This window comes from Lissotriton vulgaris, chromosome 3_1 (assembly GCF_964263255.1).
Source record: "Lissotriton vulgaris chromosome 3_1, aLisVul1.2, whole genome shotgun sequence".
NCBI classification, from domain to species: domain Eukaryota; kingdom Metazoa; phylum Chordata; class Amphibia; order Caudata; family Salamandridae; genus Lissotriton; species Lissotriton vulgaris.
Window position 1 is genome coordinate 1,819,933,895 of NC_141689.1, and position 24,993 is coordinate 1,819,958,887.

General features: G+C 41.6%; 1 protein-coding gene across 2 annotated transcripts in view; it reads right to left on the reverse strand.

The window, feature by feature from the left end:
• The window catches only part of TTC29 (tetratricopeptide repeat domain 29), a 1,168,725-nt gene that overhangs the window by 205,098 nt on the left and 938,634 nt on the right, over positions 1–24,993 (reverse strand). The window contains exons 11-13 of one of the 2 annotated variants that reach the window (XM_086963296.1): positions 11,121–11,165; positions 3,810–3,854; positions 1,817–1,861 (exon numbers count right to left, since the gene is read on the reverse strand). In XM_086963296.1, the coding sequence (XP_086819422.1) occupies positions 1,817–1,861; positions 3,810–3,854; positions 11,121–11,165 (135 nt within the window). The remainder of the gene's footprint in view (positions 1–1,816; positions 1,862–3,809; positions 3,855–11,120; positions 11,166–24,993) is intronic. The other variant, XM_086963297.1, reaches the window with a different exon arrangement.

Below are 24,993 nucleotides of genomic sequence, written 5' to 3' on the forward strand. Positions count from 1 at the left end.
CAGGAATGGCTATGCCTCCAAGTATCAATCAGATTGTGTTCCTTTACTATGTTATGTAATTGGTACTGCGTAGCTGTAAAGTGGTGAGGTTGAGGGTTGGATCTATCCTTTTGAGGGTCCAGCATGGTATTGAAATCTCCGCCCCAAATAACATATGTGAATCCTATATCAAGCACCTTACCCCAACAAATGTTAAAGAAAGAGGGGTCATCTACGTTTGCACCACAGCCGCACACGAAGGTGACAAAGTACGTGACTAGTCTTCCCCACAAGAGGCTGAATCGCCCCTGTGTGTCCTGCAATGACCCTATGGCCACATACGATGTGTGTTCTGTTTTATAAGTATTGCCGTGCCTTTGGCATATGTGGAGTAAGCGGAAAATACATCTATGTTCTGCCCAGCGATATGCAAATCTCGCCCCGGCCCTTCATACAAAATGTGTCTCTTGTAGCATGGCGATGTGGGTGTCATGCCTCTCTAGATAAGCTAGTATTTGCCTGCGTTTACACGGGTAACCCAGTCCACGGATGTTCCAAGTTATAAGGGTAAAGCACTTTATACTCTGCTGGCTTGCCATGAGTAGGATGTCTTGCTTATTTCATAGTCTGTCTGTGAGTGTCTTCCACACGGGCTACTCATGACCCGCACTTTGTGTCTCCATCAAGTGACTCATACTATACCTTTTTAAGGATGTACTGTACCCTCCTCCCCCCTCCCTCTCCAACCTCCCCCAATGGTCGGACAACAAGTTTCCTTTCCCCCAGAATCTAATGCCTCAAAAGGGCAGACAAGAGGTTGCGAGCGCCCACCCTCCCCCACCCAATTCAATCTCCCACAACTTGTCGGAGAAAAAGTAACCTCTCTCCCCAGAAACACATTTTACTAATGCCACTACACGCAAGTCTGTCTCAATCCCCAGCGTGTGGTGCACCCTTTCAACCACAAACTGCGCAGAGAAAGCTGCAGCGCCAAACAGGGTTGTCCACTGTGGGTTTTTTCCGTTTAACCTAGACTACATGATTAGATCTGGTACAAAAAGCTGCTTAACACTCCTCCTGGATAAGGCTGAAGGTTGCTCTCCACAGCTACCACTTAGAGAGATTTCTATGGTTGTCTAAGACCACTAAAATCACCATAAGGGTTGTCAGGATTAGTCCAAGGGGCTTCACTTAAATAAGTGTGCACCATATTCTAATCCAGTCTCCGGCAGGACCCTTGTATGTTAAAGCCACCTTCTGCCAACAAATCATAAGGACTGTTCTTGATTCGTATGAATACGTAGTAACTGTTGCCTTACATTTACAAGGCAGCATGAGTAGAGCCCCCATGAAGCTATGAAGGCCACACTGTATCCCTTGACTCAACAGAGAATTTCTTCTTAAGGATTTGACTTACTGAAATCCATTTTAGCCGAATGCTGTAGGGATTATTATGGAATAGTCATCATAGAAGTTGATCACATTCGTATATCATTAAATTGGCTGATGCAGGCAATTGTTCCATGTGCCGCCCGGGGTCTGAGCTGACACACAAGTGAATAATTCAATGTAAACTAGCAGCTATGTTCTTTCACCTATACAGAATGACTCAATTAACTGAGTGGCAAAATACATTTATATAAGTCAATTTTGCCATTTTAAAGAAATGGCAAAAAATTGCAGGTCAATAGCATTGAGTTACTTTTGATACTCTGTATTTGCATACAACGCTTATGTAGAAGTAGTCTTAACATATAGACTGGGACTGCACATGTATTACATCCATCCGTGGACAATCATCAGTTTAAGTGGTTTTCTGATGGATCAAATCACTTACCAAGTTGTAATTCCTGTCCGTTAATGACCAGGTCGGCTTCAGTACCTATGGATTGTAATGATAGATGGTCAATTTTGAAGAGATCTGGACAAATTTACAAAGAAAATAGAAACTGTAAAAGAGATCTGGGATACAGGCAACTATAATGTTATGAATGTGGGTGCAGAATTGATGTCAGTGCATCCAAATGCATGAAGGGCATTTAGTGTTATTTTATCCATTTAATTTTATTAAGTGCGCAAGAAGCAATCTATGAAAGGTCCAACGAGGCAGCCAAGAATGAACAAGAAGATAAAATAGACAATTAATTACATTGCACCTTTGTGCCTGAGTGAGACTCAATTGTGTTAAAACATCAAGATACTATGAAGATACACTTAAGCATGTAAACAATATCTCTTTGGTTTGTGTTAACTCTTCAATAGATTAACATATTACTGCAATGTTTATAATCAAAGATGGTTCTTGCAATTTTCATATACATAAAAACATATATTGAATGTAGTTTGTGTCAAAAACACATTTTAATTTGAGATTATTTCCAACAAACAAAAAATAGTTAAAAGCGGACAGAAAAACGTTCTTCTCATTACTGAATTGATGGTGTTATTACAGACTGTTCTTGGTTCTTATGAATATACAGTTACTGTTACTTTACATTCATGAGCCAGCATGAGCAGTAGAGCCCCCATGGAACTATGAAGGCCCCACTGTATCAGTTGACTCAACAGTGAATTTCTTCTTAAGGATTTGATTTACTGAAATGCATCTTAGCTGAATGCTTTAGGAATTATTATGGAATGGTCATCATAGGAGTTGATCACATTCGTATATCATTAAATTGGCTGATGCAGGCAATTGTTCCATGTGCCGCTCAGGGTCTGAGCTGACACACAAGTAGATAATTCAATATTAACTGGCAGCTATGTTCTTTCACTTATACCTAATGACTCAATTAATTGATTGGTAAAATATACTTATGAAATCCAATTTTGCAACTTTTTAAGAAATGGCAAAACATTTCAGTTCAATAGCATTTAGTCACTTTTGATGCTCTGGATTTGACTGATTTGCATATGGCCATGTCTGAACTGGGGTTGTAGAGTGGGCTCAAGAACGGTGATGGATTAAACCCAGATCTGTTGACTGGGTGTGAGTGTTTCATTGGTTCAGATGCTCTGTCCATCACCATCCCCTTTTGTACTGCTTTGTCCGCCATAAGTTGGCAGGGAATTCTCAGACGTGAGTCCCTTGCTCACTTTGCCACTGGATTCAAGCAAGCCTGGCTGAAGACAGCTGTAATGCCAGAAACCGGTCCGAGGAAGCTTGAGTCTGGTCCAGGGAAGGCATGGCTTGGCAGTTCGGGCTGGACTGTTCCTATGAGGCACAGGGTCAGACCGATTTGCATATGGCCATGTCTGAACTGGGGTGGCAGAGTGGGCCAAAGAACGGTGATGGTTAAACCCAGATCTGTTGACTGGGTGTGAGTGTTTGATTGGTTCAGATGCTCCGTCCATCACCACCCCCTTTTGTACCGCTTTGTCCGCCATAAGTTGGCAGGGTATGCTCAGACGTGAGTCCCTTGCTCACTTTGTCACTGGATTCAAGCAAGTCTAGCTGAAGATGGCTGTAATGCCAGAAACCGGTCCTAGGAAGCTTGAGTCCGGTCCAGGGAAGGCATGGCTTGGCAGTTCGCGCTGGACTGTTCTCATGAGGCACAGGGTCAGACTGATTTACATATGGCCATGTCTGAACTGGGGTGGCAGAGTGGGCTAAAGAACGGTGATGGATTAAACCCAGATCTGTTGACTGGGTGTGAGTGTTTGATTGGTTCAGATGCTCCGTTCATTACCACCCCCTTTTGTACCGCTGGATTTGCATACAACACTTATGTAGAAGTAGTCCTAACATATAGACTGGTACTGCACAGGTATTATATTCAGCTGTGGTCAATTATGTGATTAAGTAGTTTCTGATGGATCAAATCACTTACCAAGTTGGGATTCCCGTTCGTTAATGACGAGGCCAGCTTCTGTACCTATAGATTGTATTGAAAGATAGTCAATTTTGAAGGCATCTGGACGAATTTACCAGGAAAATAGAAACTGTAAAACAGATCTTGATACAGGCAACAGATTTTCTTACTATTGTGTTATGAATGTGGGTGCAGAGCTGCTGTGGATGTGGGCGCATCCCCATGTGTGAAGGGCATTTAGATTGATTTTATCCATTTAATTTTTTTAAGTGCCTAAGAAGCAGTCTATGAAAGGTCCAAAGATGCAGCCAAGATTGAACAAGAAGATACATATTTAATTTCAATGCATCCTTGTGCATGAGTAAGACTCATTTGTGTTAATACATCAACTTACTATCAAGATACACTTACGCATGTAAACCATATCTCATGGTTTGTGTTCCCTGTTCATTAGATAAGCAGCTTGCTCTAATGTTTAGAATCATAGAGGGTGCTTGCAATTTGTTATATACATGTCACATTAAATTGAATGTAGTTTGTGTCAAAAACACATTTAAATTTGAGATTTTTCCCAATAAACAAAAAATGGTTACAAGCGGAGAAAGATAATTTTTCTTCTCATTACTGAATTGGTGTTGTTGTTACAGAGGAAGAAATATAAAGTTTGCATGTAGGAAACTTCTTAATGGCAAATTTGTACACAATAAGCTTTCTTTTCACGGTCTTTCGTTTCAGACCTTCCTGTATGTTTATTAATGTATAAAAAGGTAATGCCTTGAAGCAAAATGCCCTTGACTTTTCTCTCCATAGCTTAACATTGACACTATTTGCTATCCTACTTCATACAAATTGATCCATTAAATTTTTTCTATCCATTCTCACTGAAGTGTGTGTGCCATCTCACAACACAAGTTGCAGCTAAGCATATTACACAGATTGGATAACAGAATAATAAAGATAATTGTTGATACTAATGAAAATTCTTTTTGTTATCTGTTTTACACCTTTCATGATTAATGTGGCTAAATATGTTTTGCATAAAAAATGAAAACAATATCATTCAAGAACAAGAGAACATGAAATCTGCTGAGGCCATCCCGAGGCTCAATATAGACATAATGAGCCACAATAGATGACCCAGAGAATAAATGCAAGGAATGTACCCGTTTTTATTCAAAACTCAAACACATTAAAGCCTCCCTTAAGTTGCCTCATCTAACACTTGTGGTCATATTGTGCAGAAAATCATATAGCATTTGGTCTATTTTGTATGAAGTAGGAGAGACTGAACTTTTTAACACAATCTCCAAGCTCAAGCCCAGCACGTTCCTTAGATCTCATAGGGATCGCCCTAGAACAAGAAGGCTACATTTCCTAAACAATTGGACCAACGTCATCAACCTAGTGCTCTCGTAATGGATATTTATTAATGTTCTTAAGTAGGACATGTCTGCCTCCCCTTAAAAATTGCTGAACCTAACCCAAAAGATCTTAACTAACTTCTGTCCTGTCTCTGGTCTCACCCTCCTGGCTAGAACCCGTGGGAACCACCAACAGAAACAGCTTGTTTGTGAAAAAAATCATTTGGATATCAGCAACCTGCTTTCAGCCTAGTGCATTAAAGAAACAGACATATTTGAAATCACTGATCATCCCTCGCACATCCTTGATAATAGTCACTCATCCCTATTGAGTCAGTGTGATCTATCAGTGGATCAGTGGCTTTTGACATAGTGGACTTTGGCACCATATTACAAACTTTGAGAAAACAAATGTGGTTTGAAGCCAGAGTACCAAAATGGTTTGTTTCGAATCTTATAAATTGCTCTGTACAGATTAAGGTTGAGACTTTTCCATTCTGTTATTACAAGGAGTACCTCACGTTTCTAAGTAGCTTATTCTCATTCCACAGTTTTTGAACCCTTTGGAGCCTTCTTTAAGCATATACTTTACACCAATATGCCAAAAATATACAACACATTTTTTGTATTACCCTGACGATCACCCTAATCTGCCAAGATACTTGATCACATGCAAAACTTGATGACACAACACCACCTAAAATGCACCTGTGAGAGTTTTGCTCATCCCACCTTACCATCCGTTTACACATTTTAAAATTGGCTTGACTTTAGGACATCTTAGAATGCACAAAGACCATCATTAAAAGTTCCACATCTCTTGACTTCATTCTCGATATGCTCTAGACATTTTCAACTGACATAAATACATCATCATAGCCAAGAATGCAGACAACTATCTGAAACTGATACATGGGTTAAAAGCTTTTATTACGGAACAATACCTTGAGAAAGTAGTCCGAGCGCTGCTTCTCTCAGAAATGTATTACGGTAATTCTATTCTGTTGGACATTTATAAAAATCACCTTGCTACTGTCAAAGTCACTGTTCTGTTTATCTGACCTCCAGGAGTCCTTGTTTCAACGATATGATCCCTATACTATTCTCCCTGAGCTCAATTGCCTTTAAGGGAAAACCCATATAAAGTAGTGTGTTTAGCCCACTAATTGTTTCCTGTTTTGTGTATACATTGGCCTCAGCAAAGATAAATTGGTTCATTGCTTTCCTTCTGATTTCTGTAATATGATTGCCCTGCTGTATTTGTTGAATATTGATACTCTAGCTCAGACGCTAATGGGCCTTGTGTCCAGGCTACATATAACAGTTACATAAACAATAAAATGGCATTAAACAGTTAGGGAAGGTGTAGGACGCTGACTTTTTGTATGGTATACCAAAAAGAGGTATACTGTGCAAAGAGTCCAGGTATTCCCTTACTAGTGGATAAGGGCTTGCTCTAGCAGTCCAAAGGGGCTCTTTTAGGCAGTAGTGTGGTCGAGCAGCCTTAGGCTTATCCGGGAAGAGTGTTGGACATCTGTTGCACACACACATAGCCAATAGATGATACACACGACTCAATAAGGAGATCCACACCCATTTATAAAAATATCACTTACCTTTATATAACTTTAGGCACCAAGATCATCAAAGTCGCAAAAATACTCTTTAAAATAGCATGGTTTGAAGGAAACAGGTTTTGATATTTTAAATCGGAATTGGAGCATTTCACTGTAATGTTAACCGATGGAGGAAAAACTTGTATTGTATTTGGGCACTCAACAGCGACTGACGGGACCAGTCATCTGGACTTAAGGTGAAAATAGGGCAAGGTCCAAAGCAGCACCAACAGTTTACTTTGGGAAGCACCAGGACGTCCGGGGGCAGAGCTGTCTTACTGCGTCAGGTGCCCCATTCAAGTCTAAGGAGATCAGTGAGTCGAAAAAGAGGCTGCAAACTTTGACTGAGGAACTAGTCAGACTGAACCAACAGTGGGGCTCAACTCTTGCAAGTCTTGGGATGTGGGTACACCTTTGATCCTCATCTTGAGGGGCCAGGGCAGATGAGTGCATATTTGTCTTTAGGCGTTGGGTTTTCATCATCGGGAGCACTCGCAATAGAGAGGGCCTGCAAACAGAGGCTGCAGGCGGTGTCGGGAAGACCACAGTGGGCAAGTCCAAGGTGGGTTTTGTCTCAGGAGGGCTGGGAGAACACGTTAGCACTGTTGGCACACTTCAGCTTGGACTAGGAAGATCGGTTGCAGTGATGCTTTGAGGCATCAGGTTTTTGCGGTTCCAGAGTCTCAGTCTGCTTCCGAGTGCCCCCAGGATTCCAGGAAGCAGGTCTGTTCTTCTAATGGAGTCCCTGGTTCTTAGTCGAAGGCAGGGAGGTCTCCAATGCCTTGGAGGCTCAGCAGCTGCAGTGCAAGATGACTTTTAGGGCACCCTATTGGGAACAGCAGACAGGCTGTCGGGGCTGGCGCTGGGTCAGTTTCTTCCACAGTCTGGGCTTTTGCAGCTCTTCACTGTCCTTCTTCGTAGGTCGGCAGGTACATAGGGACAACGTTGGCACCATTGCCCCACTTCCCCTCAGACTAGTTTGCTGGTGCGTCCCCTTCTGTAATATCAATAGAGCTGGCGCACATAAAGCACCAGCACTAGCATGCCCCATGCAAATGAGGGAATCCCTTTGCTTCTGCTCCCACGCCATATTACCGATTCAGGCACAGAGGCAAAGAAGATGTCAGGAGGTGAACTGGCAGGGAGGCTTTTTATGGCAGCCCTCTGGAGAGGAGAAAGGGAGTCCCATGGACCCCACAGACATATTTATTTTATTTATTTATTTAGGTTCTTGTATAGCGCAGGAATCGACCCAGAGGGTATCTCCGCGCTTATGGTCTTCCAAGATGCCAGATCAGAAACAATCATAGGGAGGCCAAGGTCTTATATGGCTGCAAACAGATGAGTTTTTAGAACTTTCTTAAAGGTCTGTATGTTAATAATTTGTCTTAAGGCAAGGGGCAGATTGTTCCACAAAATGGGGCCCTTATAGGACAGGGCACGGCACCCTTGTCTTGCCTTCTTGATCCGGAGGACTTGTAACAATGATAGGTTACTAGAACGCAATGAACGAGTAAGGATATACAGCTGAAATAGTTCAGCCAGATATTTAGGGCCGAGTCTCTGAAGGCATCTATGAATTATACAGCACACTTTAAACTCGATTCGCTGGCGGATGGGCAACCAGTGGAGTTTATACAAAAGAGGGCGTGAAGAGGACCTAGGAGGGGCGTCCAGAATTAATCTGGCCGCAGTATTCTGGACCACCTGCAAACGACTCAACTGCTCCTCATTGGCAGAGAGTAATAGTCCGTTGCAGTAGTCCAATCTACTGACGACCAGTGTCTGGACCAATGTTTTCCTGTAGCAGTCGTCCAGGAGTGAGAACACGCGTCTCAGGAGCCCAATGGTCCTGAAACAGGTTCCCGCCATCAGATTCACATGTTCCTTTAGTAACATCCCCTTGCAGGTGGGCAATGTCACTCACTGCACCCATCTCCAAGGGGATCTCTAATCCCCCGTAAAAGTGCAGGCGGGTTGCTGCCCACAATGTGAAACACGGAGCGGGTTTAAAGCAGCTGCTCCGTTTTGCACATGAATGTGCTGCCCCCAGGACAGTGCGAGTGTGCAGCTGCCCTGGGGGCAACACACTTATCCTAATACGGCACATTTTCCTTGTTTAGGCCAGGAGAACCTTTAAAAAGGTGCACCCAGGGCATACAAGGGAAATGCAACATGTGCACGATACGGCTCCTGGTATATGTTGCAGAGGAATGTTACTGAATAGGTTGTTACTTAAAGCCAAAGTTGGTTGCACATAAATCTGTGAGAAAAGCCAAAGCTTCTGTTCACAACACATGATCCAACAATGGATGTACCATGTTAAATAGTTGTTATTCAGTGCTATATACAGATTCTATGTAATTTGGAAGTTTATAAGATGTGGATGTTTATTTCCAGAACTTCCCTGAAACGTTTGAGGCACTGAACATTGTGACGCACTTAGACGTGGTTTAACTCACACTGTGGTTGTAAGCATGGCTCTAACGTTGTATGCCAGTCTGTGCTAATGCATATCTGTCAACTTCTTGCTTCAAAAATGGGTCCAAAGCCAGTTACATTGAGGGGACCAAGAGAATGTACAGCTGGGGAAGGCCAGAGAACTGCCCTTCAGTGAGGCCCTTCACCCAACCTGCTGCAGAAGACCAACCCCTTCTTCACACGGCAGAAGGCCCTTTGGAAATATTTTCCATATTTCACTGGTCTCTGTGAAAATGAGTTTTCCTACCTATGTATCTTGGGCAATAGAGCACCCACACATGAAATAAATTAATAACCCCCCAATAAAAGAAATGAAATTATCGCACACTAACAGAACTCACAATGAATGAAGCGAGTGAGATGTAGCCAGGATGCAAGCAGCAGCGGCCTGTGGAGGGAGTTCTGGTGGGGCAGGCAGGCGGGCGGGTGAGGGGCAGGGTGGGGGGGTGATAAACACCGGAATATGAATGATTGCAGGTAAGTAACCAATTAAATTAATAAAACGAATTTCGTTCCGTGCCCTGCATCGCATTTTGTGATGCAGGGCACGGAACGAAATTCGTTTTATTAATTTAATTGGTTACTTACCTGCAATCATCCATTTCCGGTGTCGCCCAAAGATATCATATGGAATCACAGAAATGCTCAATAATATGCTAGAGTGGATGGTGAGAAGAGTGTTCAGGGAGATAACCTCTTGAAGGATGTGGCTTACTCCATAGGTAATATTTGTGCCTTAATATACATTTTCACTTTAAAGCTTGCTTGAAAAAGTACTTGACTTTTCCAAATACAAAATACCCATAAATAATGAAGTACTGCACTGTACTAGTTGAATATAGAATTTTAGAACTCGCACTCTTGCGTTGTCAAAAAACACATTCTCTCAGCTGGAGGGGGTGATTTTCGAAGCCAAACTCAGGTAGGTACGGATATCTAAAGGCACCAATTGTACTTAGAATATTCAGTTTCTGATTACCTTCATGTCAAGAATGCTATGCCAACACTGCTAAACAATTTCCTAGTACAAGAATAGATCTTAGAAATAATGCATACCATTTTTGAGGGATGTTTGTCAAAACGTTGGTCTATGTTTTCAGCCTCCAAGTTCAGCTTACCAGCAAATAAAGCATCAACACTTCAAGAGTATTACCATGTAAAAATAGTTCAAGACAGTTATTATTACAAATGACAAACTATATACAACTGTTCAATTACATCCCAGATATATTCCTGTCTTTTTTAGAAAAGATCATTTCATTGGCAACTTTTTATCCAAAGGAATAGGGCTAGAATATATATAATTGTGCAACATAGATTTGCTATTTAGCTGTTCTTAATCTACAACCTTACATTTACAAGCCATCATGACCCGTAGAGCCCCCGATGGAGCTATGAAGACCACACTGTAACCGTTGAGTCAGGGAATTTCTTCTTAAGGATTTGACTAACTGAAATGCATTTTAGCCAAATGCTGTAGGGATTATTATGGAACAGTCATCACAGAAGTTGATAACATTCGTATATCATTAAATTGGCTGATGCAGGCCATTGTTTCATGTGCCGCTCAGGGTCTGAGCCGACACATAAGTAGATAATTCAATATAAACTTCCAGCTATGTTCTTTCACCTATACTGAATGACTCAATTAATTGATTGGTAAAATATGTTTATATAGGTCAATTTTGCCATTTTAAAGAAATGGCAAAACAATTGCAGTTCAGTAGCATTGAGTTACTTTTGATGCTCTGGATTTGCATACAACACTTATGTAGAAGTAGTCCTAGCATATAGACTAGGACTGCACAGGTATTACATCCAGCTGTGGACAATCGTGATTAAGTCGTTTTCTGATGGATCAAATCACTTACCAAGTTGCGATTCCTGTCCCATGATGACGAGGTCCGCTTCTTTACCTATGAATTGTAATGAAAGATGGTCAACTTTGAAGAGGTCAGGACGATTTTACTAGGCAAATAGAAACTGGAAAAGAGATCTGGAATACAAACAACACATTTCTTACTAGTGTTATGAATGTGGGTGCAGAGCTGCTGTGGTTGTGGGCGTATCCCCATGTGTGAAGGGCATTTAGTGTGATTATACCCATTTAATTTTTAAGTGCCTAAGAAGCAGTGTATGAAAGGTCCAAAGATGCAGCCAAGATAAAGCACACAATAAATTACATTGTACTTTTGTGCATACGCGAGACTCATATGTGTTAATACATCAAGATATTATCAAGATACACTTAAGCATGTAAACGATATCTCATGGTTTGTGTTATCTCTTCGATAGAAAAGCATCTTGCTGCAATATTTATAATCAAAGAGGATACTTGCAATTTGCTTATACATTTCAAAATGTATTGAATGTAGTTTTTTTCAAAAATACATTTAAATTGGAGATTTTTCCAAACAAAACAAAATAGTTAAAAGCTGACCGAAATAAACTTTCTTCTCATTAGTGAATTGGTGGCGTTGTTACAGATGATGAAATATACATTTTGCATGCAGGAAACTTAGAAAACAAAAAGAAGCAATGCCAAATTTAGACACAATAAGCTTCCTTTTCGCATTCTTTCATTTCAGACCTTACTGTAAATTGATTAAGGCATAAAAAGATAATGCCTTGAAGCAACTGCATTTGACTTTTTTCTCCCTGGCTTAATGTTGACACTATTTGCTATCCTACCTCATACACATTTTTTTTATGCCTCTCCACTGAAATCAGCATGTCAATTCACAGCAAAAATGGCAGGTAAGCAGGATATTACACAGTTTGGATATAATAATATTATAGATAATTGTTGATACTAATGAATATTTTTGGTATTTGGTTTACAAAATTCGTGATTAATATGGCTAAATCTGTTTTGCATACAAAAAGCAATATTATTCAAGTGAATTAACCACTAGCAAATATGGATAGTACTGACACTCAAGAAATTGCATAGAGTATTTGTTTTTAGTAGGACTAACTAAATATTTAACTGAGTTCCTGACCCAAGTATTAGTTAGAGGTAAATACCGAATACCTTTGAAAATGCAAATCTGTGCCTTTTCAACAGTGCCATGTGCCACATGTGCACACAAGCACTATTCAGGGGTGCAACAGGGTGTCAATGTGACACCCTGCCACCCTTGAATGTTTCCCTATTTTACCAAATCGGTATTTACTGATTCGGTAATGCCCATTCATTCCTATGGGCCTCAAGGCCCATAGGAATGAATGGGCATTACCGAATCCGGAAATACCGATTCGGTAAACACCGATTTGGTAAATACCGAATCGTACCGATTCGGTAATACTTACCGAATAAATACCTACATCCCATTTACCGATTCTAAAATACCAAATCGGTAAAATTCAGTATTTTAGAATCGGTAAATCTTCATTACCTACATCTGTCCCTTTATACCTTATATTGCTATATTTTACTACTATACAGGCAGACACAATTGCAGTTATCTTGCAGTTAAAAGGGGATTGATTTGAATGGTGCAGCGGGTGCAGTGGCACCGGGCCAAAAGTTCACATGCTATATCACTTTTTGATGCTGTATATTTTGTATTGATATTTTGTACCATTTGTTTATCTGCCGTAATTATCTTTAGTATTAAAATTTTGCAATGCTGTTGTCTTTCCCCCTTCCCCTTCTTTTTCCTTTCGCTTTCTCTTTAAAACCCCCATAAAATGCTTTTTGCTCCCCATTCATTGACATTAGCTCTTACTGTAATGTAATGTAATGGTGTTTTTATATAAGGCGGCTATCACTCCGAGGAGCATCTTGGCCGTTAGGAATGGGCCCCCGCTGAAAGGGAGGTGGTTACTGCAAGACGGTATGGAAGGGGATCAAATCAGCATCTGGAGCACTGTAGATCCAAGTTTTTAGTGCCTTCCTCAACAGGAACTCTGATGTAATTTGGCGTAATTTTGGGGGGAGTTTGTTCCAGGCCTTTAAGCCTAAAACCCTCAGTGATTTTTCTCCCTTTGATACCAATCTGAAGGCAGGTATTTTTAGCAGATTGGCTTTTGTTGATCTCAAGCTATGGGAGGGGACATAGCACTTGAAACCCCGTTGGAGGTATTGAGGGCCACGAGAATGGAAAGCCCTGAAAGTAATGATAAGGACTTTAAACAAAATGCGTTTGTGGATTGGTAACCAGTGTAGGATATCAAGTGCCGCTGTTGCGGAAGATCTCCTGGGCCATTTCAGTACCAGCCGTGTAGCTGCATGCTGAACCATCTGGAGCTTGTGCAGTACTGCTCTATTAGTTCCTGCATATAGACTATTGCAGGAATCTAACCGGGAGGTGATAAGGGCAACGGCGACCGTTTGCCTTGCCGAGATGGAAATTAGATTAAAGAATTTCTTAACGCTTTTTATTACGTGGAAATACGTCCCAGCAACTGCCAAGGATTGTTGTTTAAACAATAGGGTAGTGTCGAATTTTATTCCAAGGTTTCTGACCAAATTTACTGTATTTGGAGGGAGAGTAGTATCTTCTGGCCATCGGAGCTTGGGCGAGAAAATATTTTGTAGACCTAATGGTAATATTTCATTTTTTTCCAAGTTGCATCTCAAGTGGTTGTGGTTCATCCAACTGAAAATTGTGTGAAACAGTTGCGGAGGTTTTCTTCCATCTGGGTAGTATCGTTGTCTAAGACGAGGATTAGCTGCGTATCATTCGCATAAGAGATGGTGTTTATATTGAAGGAGTATATTAATTTAATTAGCGGTGACATATAGGCATTGCAGAGGGTCGGGTTAAGACTTGAGCCCTGGGGGACCCCAACAAGATTGTCTTCTCCTGAGATTTAAATTGACCTAATGTGATCACTTGACTGCGATCTTGCAGGAAGTTTTTAATCCAGTCTAGTACCGTCCCAGATATGCCATATGATGTGAGACGGTCTAGGAGAATGACATATGAGGCCGTGTCGAAAGCAGCCGACAGGTCTAATAACACTAAGACTGCTCTCTTTCCCTGGTCCAGGGCTTCTATCAGGGTTTCAGTGTGTACAGTAGTGCGGATTCTGTGGAATGTTGCGCTCTGAAACCTGATTGATTGGTGTGAAGTGCATTGGTTTCCTCCAAGAAAGTTGTCAGTTGCCTATTTACACATTTTTCAGTTAGTTTACACAGACTAAGAAGGAGTGAAATGGGGCGTAGGTTAGAGAGAATAGTTGGATCTTCCAATTGTTTCTTTTGGAGTGGTTTGACTGCAGCAAGTTTCCACTCTACTGGGATCTTTCTTGTGGAGAGGGACGAGTTGATTATGTTATTTATGTTGGGATTCACAATGTCTATAAGAGCGTGCAACAGGTTAGGGGGGCAAGGATCGAAGGGAGATCCTGAAATAATGGACATGATCGCCGCACGCGATTCTTCCAGTGTAGTAGGCTGGAAGGTCAGCATACTTGCTCTGCCCGTCACTTAGGGAATATCCTTGTGTATGGAAGTGAGGGTGGGTGAAGGGAAGTCTTTCAGTAGTTTCTGCACCTTCTCTTCAAAAAAGTCAGCTATCTTATTGCAGAGGCTCTGAGAGGAGGGGATTTCTTGTTGTAGACTTTTAGGATTTGTGAAGAGATTAACTATTTTAAAAATCTCTTTTTGATTATTATTGGTAGTTTTAATTGCCTCCATATAATATGCTTTCTTGGAGGTTTTGATCAAGGTGTGATATTCTCTAAGGGCTGTTTTGAAAATCTTAAGCTCGTTTTCATCATAGTTTCGCCGCCACATGCGTTCTAATGATCCAACGTGTCCTTATAGTTCTTTTAGGGATTGTGAGTACCATGGGGCAGATGCTTTCTTTTTTGTGGACCCGTGATATGAGACCGGGGGTATCAGCTGATATTTCAGGGCATGTCCAAAAAGCTGGCTATCAACTGTGGGGTCCCCTAGCATGTTGGGTCTGTCCGTGAGGGTTTTGGGAAGGAGATTTGGGTGTCCTATTAATTCTTTCAACCTAGCCCTGTCTTGTCTTGTTGTGAGGCCTTGTTATAATCCCTACTAAGAGGCCTATTCTCAGTCAGGATATAAAATAGAATTAGTTTATGGTCTGTCCATGTTAAGTAAACGGGAGGTTTGACTTCTAGGGTTTCCAGGTTAGAACATATACAGTCCAACGTATGACCTGCCCTGTGAGTGGGGGATGTGGAACGTTGTTTTAAGCCAATCCCGTCCATTATCTCCTTAAAACAAATAGCTACTGTGTCATTGTGAGAGTCGATGTGTAAATTAACATCAACTAGTAATGTAAAATTAGAGAACCTGAGAGCTAGCACACTAATCAATTCTCCGATATTCTCTAGGAATTCTTTATGCGAACCCGGGGGGCGATAAAGTAATGCTCCTGCGAAGGAGAAGGAGTCATGTAACTGAATGCAGAAACTAAAACCCTCTGCTCCTTTAAGGTCCTGTAGATGGTCTATGGTTCACCTGAGAGTATCGCGATAGATAATCCAGAGGCTGCCCCCTGTTGTAACACTCATCTACTCTCTGAATGAGATATCCGGGGGGGAGGGCATTTCCAATGTCCGAATTACACCAAGCCTTTAGCCAGGTTTCGGTCACAAAAAGGCAATCGAGATTATCATCGATTATTAAATCATAGATATGCAGGACGTGTTTGCACATTGACCTTGCATACCCACAGTCTAGGTGTCTATTTTTGGCCTTCTCTTTAACTGTAGATGTCATTGTCAGATTAAAGGTTTCTTTGCAGTTATTACAGCAAATAGGTCCCTCCCATTTGGCAGCGTCTAAAAACTGGTGGCAGGTCGGGGACTCACTATTTACGGATAGTATAAAATCCCTAGTAAGTTGCGGAATTGGAGGCGGAGGGGCAGCGTTCGGGCCCTACGCCCGGTCCAGGCGCGGACGGGCGCAGACGGGCTTGCCTTTGGCACACCTTCGGCGCGCCTTAGGCACGGCCGCTGCGCGCCTGTTCCTTCTTATGTTTAAATATTTTTACTGTTTTTGCTGATGTCTTTGTTTGCTTACAATTTCTCTTCAATAAAGTTACTCAAACATAAAAAAAAAGTTCCACATCTTTTGGTTTCGTTCTAGAGATTCTCTAGACATTCTCAACCTACCTAAAGACATCATCATAGCCAAGACTGCAAACAACTATCTGAAACTGATACATGGGATAAAAGCTTTTATTACGGAACAATAACTTGAGAAAGTGGTCCGAGCGCTGGGGTCATGCATTACCAAATTGGACACTGGCCTCAGTGTGGGTTTATTAAGACAAGATGTCTGACACCAAATATCCCTATTTTCAATGAAGCCCTCCTGTACGTCCCTTCATCACTGCGCACCCTTAACGCCTTAACAGTTGTGGAAATTCCGCCGCGGTGCGGGCGTTCCATAGAATAGGAGGGTCCGCGTCGGCCAACGAACGTGTGCAGCACTTCAGAGGTAGTGGAAAGGGTTAAACCCAGAAATGATCCTTACCCCTTACCACTACCCACGTTAAACCTTAACTCCCCTTACAAAGTGCATGAGCGAGTGTGTCAGAGTGTGTGTGTCTTTTAAAGGTATCGGTGGGGTTAAAGATCATCAATTGACTTATTGCCTTTTTGATAATTTATTTTTTATTATTACTAATGACAGCACGTGAAGTATCATATTTGTTTATAAATATATCATAAATTTCAAAGGATTTGCCTGCACTTTGAGATTGTATTTACTTTCATTTTAACATCATGCCCCCTCAAACTAGGATCTCAAAGATACAGATCAGAGTTTCACACATCTGCTGAAATTATTACTCAATGTTCTACTTCAAATATATAGATGGAAATGCAGTTCTATTATCCCCAAAAATGAGTGTGCAATTTATGTAAACAGGTATACTTTTCTATCAAATACACTCTTTTCATTTTGGAAAAGTAACCTAATTTTCCCCTAACAAAAGTTATAATTTTCATAAAAACATTTTTTTCTAGAAATACCAGCTTTACATTTTAATAAATACATGTAATCATCAATTTATCATTTTTTTACTAATGCCACACAAGGATCGAGTCTGATTTGCCCTACCAGGTATTAGGCTATCATCCCACTTAAACCCATAATATGTCATGCATTATGTATGTGGGGCTTAAGTGGACCACAGCTACAGAAAAGATTCATTGTTGTTAGTACAAAATGGAACATCCTCTTTTCTAACAGTGTTAGGAGTTTCTTATCTGAAAACCGAGTGTGGAACCTCAAATACTGAGGGACAGAAAAGGACAAACATATCTAAGAATCAAACGTGCAACATGCGGGACAGGAAATGACAACATTTCTGACAAAGGGCCAGACCCTGTAACATTTTTAGTGCTCAACCTACTACGGTTGCACAGATGGTCCTCGAGTGCTTACTCTGGGCCACCCTGCTCCTTTGGAGATACTGGGTTAAGGGACCAAGAACCCCATGTAATTTATGTACCCCTTCCAAACTACCCTGGAGATTAATTGCATCTACTTTTATGGAAGGCTGCAGACAATTCCCTGATTTAAAATATATATCAACATTAGTAGAAATAAAACAGTATTCCCGAGTACAATGGTTATAAGAATAGCATCGGCTTGAACTCTTCTCATCCAAAGGTGATTCCCAAGTATTCCCCCTCCAGGAACCCCTTACCCCATCACCAACATGCAATTTCCATGCTAATCTGAACACGTGTAATGTTCAGATGAAGAAACAACTAACTTACTGTTTGAAAGTGAATTTGACATTGTGCATTCTACTTGTTGACATTTTACTAGAGTTCGTGTGGTTCAAGGGTTCAATTCATAGTTTATGTCTAAGTGGAGTTCAAAAAAGGATGCCCAAATTTTGAATATTTATTAAAACCCACTTCGGTCATAAGCCTTATGGTGTACCAGGCCAACAGCATCACACAACAAATAATGCAGGAGCTATTCAAATAAGACATACAATTGGAGAATAAAAGTAAAACGGGGGAAAAATAAAAATTATACTACAAAAAAAATAATTATATCAAAGTTGATAGCAAATGACATAAAATTAGAAGGATAACAAAATGGGTTGGGACCAAGCTCATAGGAAAATGTCTAGAGGAACCTGTGCATTTCAGTCAAATTTTATTTTACATCTTTGAACTTGTTCAGCCACATCACCTTATAGAAGCATAAAGGGAGTAATTGCGCCATAAAAATATGGGAACACATCTTTCTCTATAGCTGACACATACCGCAGGCATCCTTCTCTGTTTTCCTATCAAGGCAGCTTTCCTGTATGCGCTCCAGGGCTATGCCCTCTTTGTTTTCTGGTCGTTTTTGTTATCCACGAGTGAATTCTATCATTCTCTTTTGGTGTAATAAAATAAAATGCCGAAAGACTTCAGTTTCAGCAACAGTGAGTGCCATTGTATGATGGCACGAGCTGGCACATGTATGCACCTGCACCCGCTAGTCCAGAGATAATCCAGTGCTGGTGAAATCTCAGCCCTGGCGTCAGTATCCTGGCACGCCTCCATCCCTCCCCGATTTGTGACGGTGCTGCGGAGTCCCACTTAAAGATAGCCATGGGCGATGCAGGCTTAAGCCCTACCGGGCCTGTGGCTACATGCCTATCAGCATGTCACTCCGATCTTTTCCCAGCTAGCCAAGCCACAGACTTGGGAAAGCGTGGGGTGAAAACAGCAGAGGCTGAAACCTGGTACAAACAACTGTGCACGTTCGAAGTTTCTGTTTCTTACTCCAGAGCTGGAAGCAGAAAGGCACAGGGGTTCAAAATGACAGTGTGTGTCTCAGAGACAGCGTGTGTACATGTGAGCATGTTGGTGTGTCTATGCGTATGTGAGCGAAAGTGAGGGAGTAAGTGGAGTGAGTATGAGTGACAATGAAAAGGAGTGAGTGAAGGAAAATAACTGAGTGTAACTGAGAGTTAATGTTTATGAGACTAGGTGAGTCAGAGACTGAGTGAGAATGGGTGAGAGTGAGAATGAGTGAGGATGAGTAAGCCAGAGTAAGAAAATGTTAGTGGACAGGCAAAGGAAAGTAAGTTAATCTGAATGGCTGAAAACAATTGAGTAAAACTAAGTGAGAGGGAGTAAATTCTCCGAACCCTCCAAGAAGAAGTCGGGCTCACTCGCTGAAATTCAAGCCAAGGATTACACCCCATCACGTTTAAAGGTCACTAGCCTCCACTCGCCACATGGGGATATGCGGTCTGTATGCTTTCATGTAATCAGCGAACTGAAATACACTTCCATTGTCACTCTCCCAAAGCCAACCCAAAGTTTTATTTGTAAGTGGTGCTCATAGCTCAGGTTTTGTCGCTGTCGACACATTTGTGATGATAATATTCCACGTGTCCGTTATTCACTCACCAATCGACCTATCTTTTATTTCTGACCTTTGGCATGTTGTTCTTAAGGTTCTATCATGAGGGTTTGGCTTGAGATGCGCATAGAACTCTAGGGTTTTAGCATCTTGGAGGTCCCTCTGCTTACATGTAAATGTAAAGGGCAGTCCTGTGACCGGACACCAGCTTCAAAGAGGTAAAGCTGGCAAAAATCTCAGGTGAGTTAGCATCGCCAAATCCACAGCCCGCCTGCCTCATTCAGAGTTGGGGGGATCTTAAATATTCTTGAACTGAGCCCACGTTAGCTCCATCAATGGAATACACCCTCCAACTGCTCAAAAAAGTAGTGGCTGTCAGAGGTGGACACAGCCCTCCCTATTGAGGGTGGAAAGTATAATGTATTTTTTACTGTCCATCAAATGGCCTCCACACCCTGGGAGGAAACTTCGAAAAACTAGAGGGAATTCGTTTTTCTTTAAATAAAAAATAAAAAAAAACTCCTGCGTTTGAGGGTTTGTGTTGGGAAAACGCAAAAAAAGGGTTAAAAGATTGGTGGACGGCCATCAGAACTGGTGGTGGGTGTTTACCAACTTTTAGTACACTGAAAGGAATTGCAGTGACAGCAGTTCTCTTCAATGAACAGAGATGACTACTGGCTTCGCAGTTGTTTCTAAATTGTGCAGTCGGTAGTCTGTGAGGGTGGTGGAGGTAATGTCCTCTGCCACCCTCTAAATGAGGCCCTTTATCCTTGCGGATATTGATCTCCTCTGGTTAGGTCTTAATCCTAAAAGGGATGAGAAATTAGGATCACCTTCCTGTGGTTGCGAATGAGAGATTGCCAGCATTCATTGAGGGGGTTTTGTTGTTCAGAGCTATTGCTACTGGACTAAAAGAAGAATCTGACATTGGTACATCGGTCTTAGTGAGAGTGAATTCTCTTGTCCTCCGCTGAGACTGCGGGACGGGTCCACTATGACTTTAAATTGACGAGTTTTGAGCAAGGGCTTCAGGAGACTGGCTAGAAGACCACGAGGAGACCGGTGGAACAGCACACTTGTCGCTCAAAGGCTCTCCTCTCCAATTACCGCCAGCTTTGGTCTAAGCAATATGCAGCAGGATTAGGGAATAACGTTATCATTAAATATCTCAGTTATCTTGGGTATTTTTAATGCAACTCAATGACGCAATTTCTGCTCCAATTGAACAGTTGATTTTTTGGTTTACGCTGGGCTTGTTTTAAAGCACAGGACATAAGTAAGGGCTTAGATTGGGTGTTTGCGTTTATACCTTAAGTTCTTTGTAAATCCTTCATTTTACAGATCTGAAAGCAGGCCGATCTGTATTGATTTCTGCTGCACGTGTTCTTGCTGATTATTTTGATATGCCCGGGATTTAATAGTGAAATTAACAAGTTGAATCAATTGCCTGGGCGGTAAGGGAGGCCGCCCTGGAAGCCCTCCTCAGACTCTCCTACATCAAAATTATAAGCAGTGAAGATGTTATGATACATAGATCGATTTATTCAATCTCTAGGTAAAAAACATTAGCCCTGGGAAAGAGCCCTCGCTAAGAGCTTTAGATGCCTGTTTCACTTGCGCCATGCACGGACTATTTGCATTTTTAGAGAATTCCACGTCTGCTGTGAGTGCGGGCAAAAACAGAAATAAATTGCTTTCTTTCCTATTTTTCCAGACTTTATGAATCCGATTCCACTGGGGGCCGAGCCAAAGTGTAATGAAATAAAGGAGGCGAGTGACATGATGGAAACCCCGGATTAGTTTTGTGGTAGCCTGAGCTCGGCTGTCATGTCCTACGTGTCAAGTTAGCGGTCATCGGGGAGCCGGGCGTGCATGTTCGCATGTTTTTTAACTACTGTATTACGACAGGTCCCGACAGCGGCCGAAAATGAAACAGAAAATCTAACATTACGATGAGAATCAATGCTGCTTATATTACCTCATTCAAAGTCATTTTCATTTTAACATACTGAAAAAAAAAACAAATATGTGCACGATTTTCGTCGTTTTTCATGCACCATTCAGCATTTAATCACTGTATTGGTAAACTATAGTGGTTTCGTTAATCTGTAAATAAGAGTTTCATTTGTGTTTAGCAATAATAACTGTGTGAGAGGTTTAGATATACCCAGCAATGATGTCCTAATTATAACCATGAGGCTAATTCCATTCCTGGTGCAAAATCTCGTTTGTGGCTCAAATGAAACTCCAAGTTGGTGTTTTTTGCTCATGCAGTATTTGCACATGTATTGTTATAGAACGAAGGCCAAGTTTTATGTTACTGTTATTATGCAGCAGAAGTAACATTTTATAGTGGGAAATAAGTGTGTACATATCCACAAGAACCGTTTAATGAGATATTCTGACTGAATACGTTTAACTTATTTTATGATCAGGGCCGGATGGACTTTTTATTCCACTGGGCATTTCCCCGGTGGGCTGGACACTGGTTCTGAAAGCACCTGGCTGCTCCTGGCGACTGTCACTTTGCCCAGTTTCTCCGAGGATTATTGCAGGAGGCACAGAGAGCCTTCAAGAAGAGAGAGAGTAGAGAGAGGGAGAGAAAAGGTAGAGGGAACGCGATCTGAAAGGGAGAAGAGAGAAAGGATAGAAGGAGAAAGAACGGGTGGATGGAAAGATAAAGATTGCGCAAGGATACAAGGGGACCTAGACTACTTTGAGCACTTTTGCCAAGCCAGCTTTTTTTTAAGTCCCCTGTACGGCCCTGGCTACATTTCTGGTTATATCCTCTTCTTTCTCCCTTAAACACATGAAAAAACATTGGCGTAAAGCCAAAGCATGCCACTGCTAAGGGCGGATACGTGCATCATGGCCTCATGGCTTTAACTCTCATGAGTCATGCACCCTCCAAGCTCAACAATGGTCAAAAATTGAATTTTATATGTGGCATATCTACATATATACTGCTAATGCGCATTTAAAAGTACCAGTGCATATGTTCCTAACAATATGTTAATGGGCCACAATTATTTCACTGGCATTGCATAAATAGGCTTTTGCATGCCGGTAAAAATAACATTATTGGAAACAATTGTACTAATAAACCGACATATACACATTCCCTGTTTTTAAAATGAAATAATAAGTTCCAATATTACTCAGTTAAATGTTGCTCTATGTACCAACCTTGAAATAATCGAAGGCTCTGGACCAATGAGTCATAACAAAAGTCAGCAGCGAGTTTTTAAGTCACCGAAGCGTCTTGTAGGTACACTCCTGCACTCTGTGAAGATGCCTTGGATGATAACAGCTACGCATGAGAAAATAATATTAATATGGCATAAACTATATGTGCAGATCCGCTGCGGGTGACTCAATTAGGTATTTTCTGTTTCACTTCCTTATCCCGCGACCTTATTTTATGGGTCTGGTGCAGGTGCACTCAGGAGTACAGCCCAAGCTGCCAAAGTTTGGAGTATGGGCCATTGATATTACAAGCTGCCAAAGTTTGGAGTATAGGCCATTGATATTACAAGCTGCCAAAGTTTGGAGTATAGGCCATTGATATTACAAGCTGCCAAAGTTTGGAGTATGGGCCATTGATATTACAAGCTGCCAAAGTTTGGAGTATAGGCCATTGATATTACAAGCTGCCAAAGTTTGGAGTATGGGCCATTGATATTACAAGCTGCCAAAGTTTGGAGTATAGGCCATTGATATTACAAGCTGCCAAAGTTTGGAGTATGGGCCATTGATATTACAAGCTGCCAAAGTTTGGAGTATAGGCCATTGATATTACAAGCTGCCAAAGTTTGGAGTATAGGCCATTGATATTACAAGCTGCCAAAGTTTGGAGTATAGGCCATTGATATTACAAGCTGCCAAAGTTTGGAGTATGGGCCATTGATATTACAAGCTGCCAAAGTTTGGAGTATAGGCCATTGATATTACAAGCTGCCAAAGTTTGGAGTATGGGCCATTGATATTACAAGCTGCCAAAGTTTGGAGTATAGGCCATTGATATTACAAGCTGCCAAAGTTTGGAGTATAGGCCATTGATATTACAAGCTGCCAAAGTTTGGAGTATAGGCCATTGATATTACAAGCTGCCAAAGTTTGGAGTATGGGCCATTGATATTACAAGCTGCCAACGTTTGGAGTATAGGCCATTGATATTACAAGCTGCCAAAGTTTGGAGTATAGGCCATTGATATTACAAGCTGCCAACGTTTGGAGTATAGGCCATTGATATTATATTGTCTGATCCCACTGTTCACAGGAACGGTGGGACAATCTGTTTGAAAAGAGCTTCCTTTTGCTTTTTTATATTTGATGCGAAGTACTCTGCTCGTTTCCCTTCAGCAGCTCGCCAGCACAAGCATCGATGGCAGCAGCAAACCCCAGAACTCCTACAGGGAGCTGTGTTTGCAGTTGTCCCTTCTGCCTGTAGACAGCAGCTCCGAAGGAGGAACGTTTTTATAAATAAAATATGGCTGAACAACAGAAGCGGCAGTTTTACAGAATAAAAAAACAAAAAATCAAAGGACCCCACTATTTGTGTAGAGCAACAGTTCTGTAAGGTTGTGACCGAATTTCGGAAGTGTATCTTGCATATTTTATCTACAAAGCACTCATCAACCCAAGAGGTCTGACAGGGCCGGTTTTTAGTGTTGATGATGCCCGGTGCAATAATCATTTTTGGCACCCCTGTGCCCCACAAGACCTCCTCCTCGGATTCCATTAGTACCACCTGGCCAAAGCGCCCATCTCTCACATACATTTCATTTGTTTTAAAGCGCTGGTAAAGGCTGGCTTTACTAATCCACTCAGCTATCCACATAAAATACAAATCTGTTCTTTACAGCAGGCATATTAATCCTCTGCGCTACATTATAGTGAGTCAAAACTGCCATTAGACAAAACTCTAATCTCTCTCCCTAGCAGGGACGTTAATCACAAGAGTGATCTTTACTTTTTTATTGCTGCCAGAAAGCTGGACATAAGGAATTCTTCAGCTGGTGCTTTTAAATCGTAAATTATTGCTAAACAAAATTCCCCCGTGAGGTCAGTGACCCTCCCCAGGTCAGTGCACAGTGTAGTTGCACCACCATAAAGCCGGCCCTGAGGTTTGACTAACATGCTCAATGATGAGAACAGGATTTGAACATGGTTGTTTTTGCATGTGCTATTGCATTAATGTCAGACCCGTTGGCTTTGCCATACTCTACATCCTTTTGAACTAGTGAGGTATTCGTCAGAAAACATGCATGATGTGAGGAGCACATACATGACTGTCATATAAAGGACGTTTATAGATGGTCTTGTGTAGGAGTGGGCAGTCAATTCTGCCTAGCCGGTGGACTTCGCAGAGTTTTGTCACTCCGCGCTCTGCTTGGAGAGTGGAGTTCAGCAAAAACTCTGCCTCCACCGCG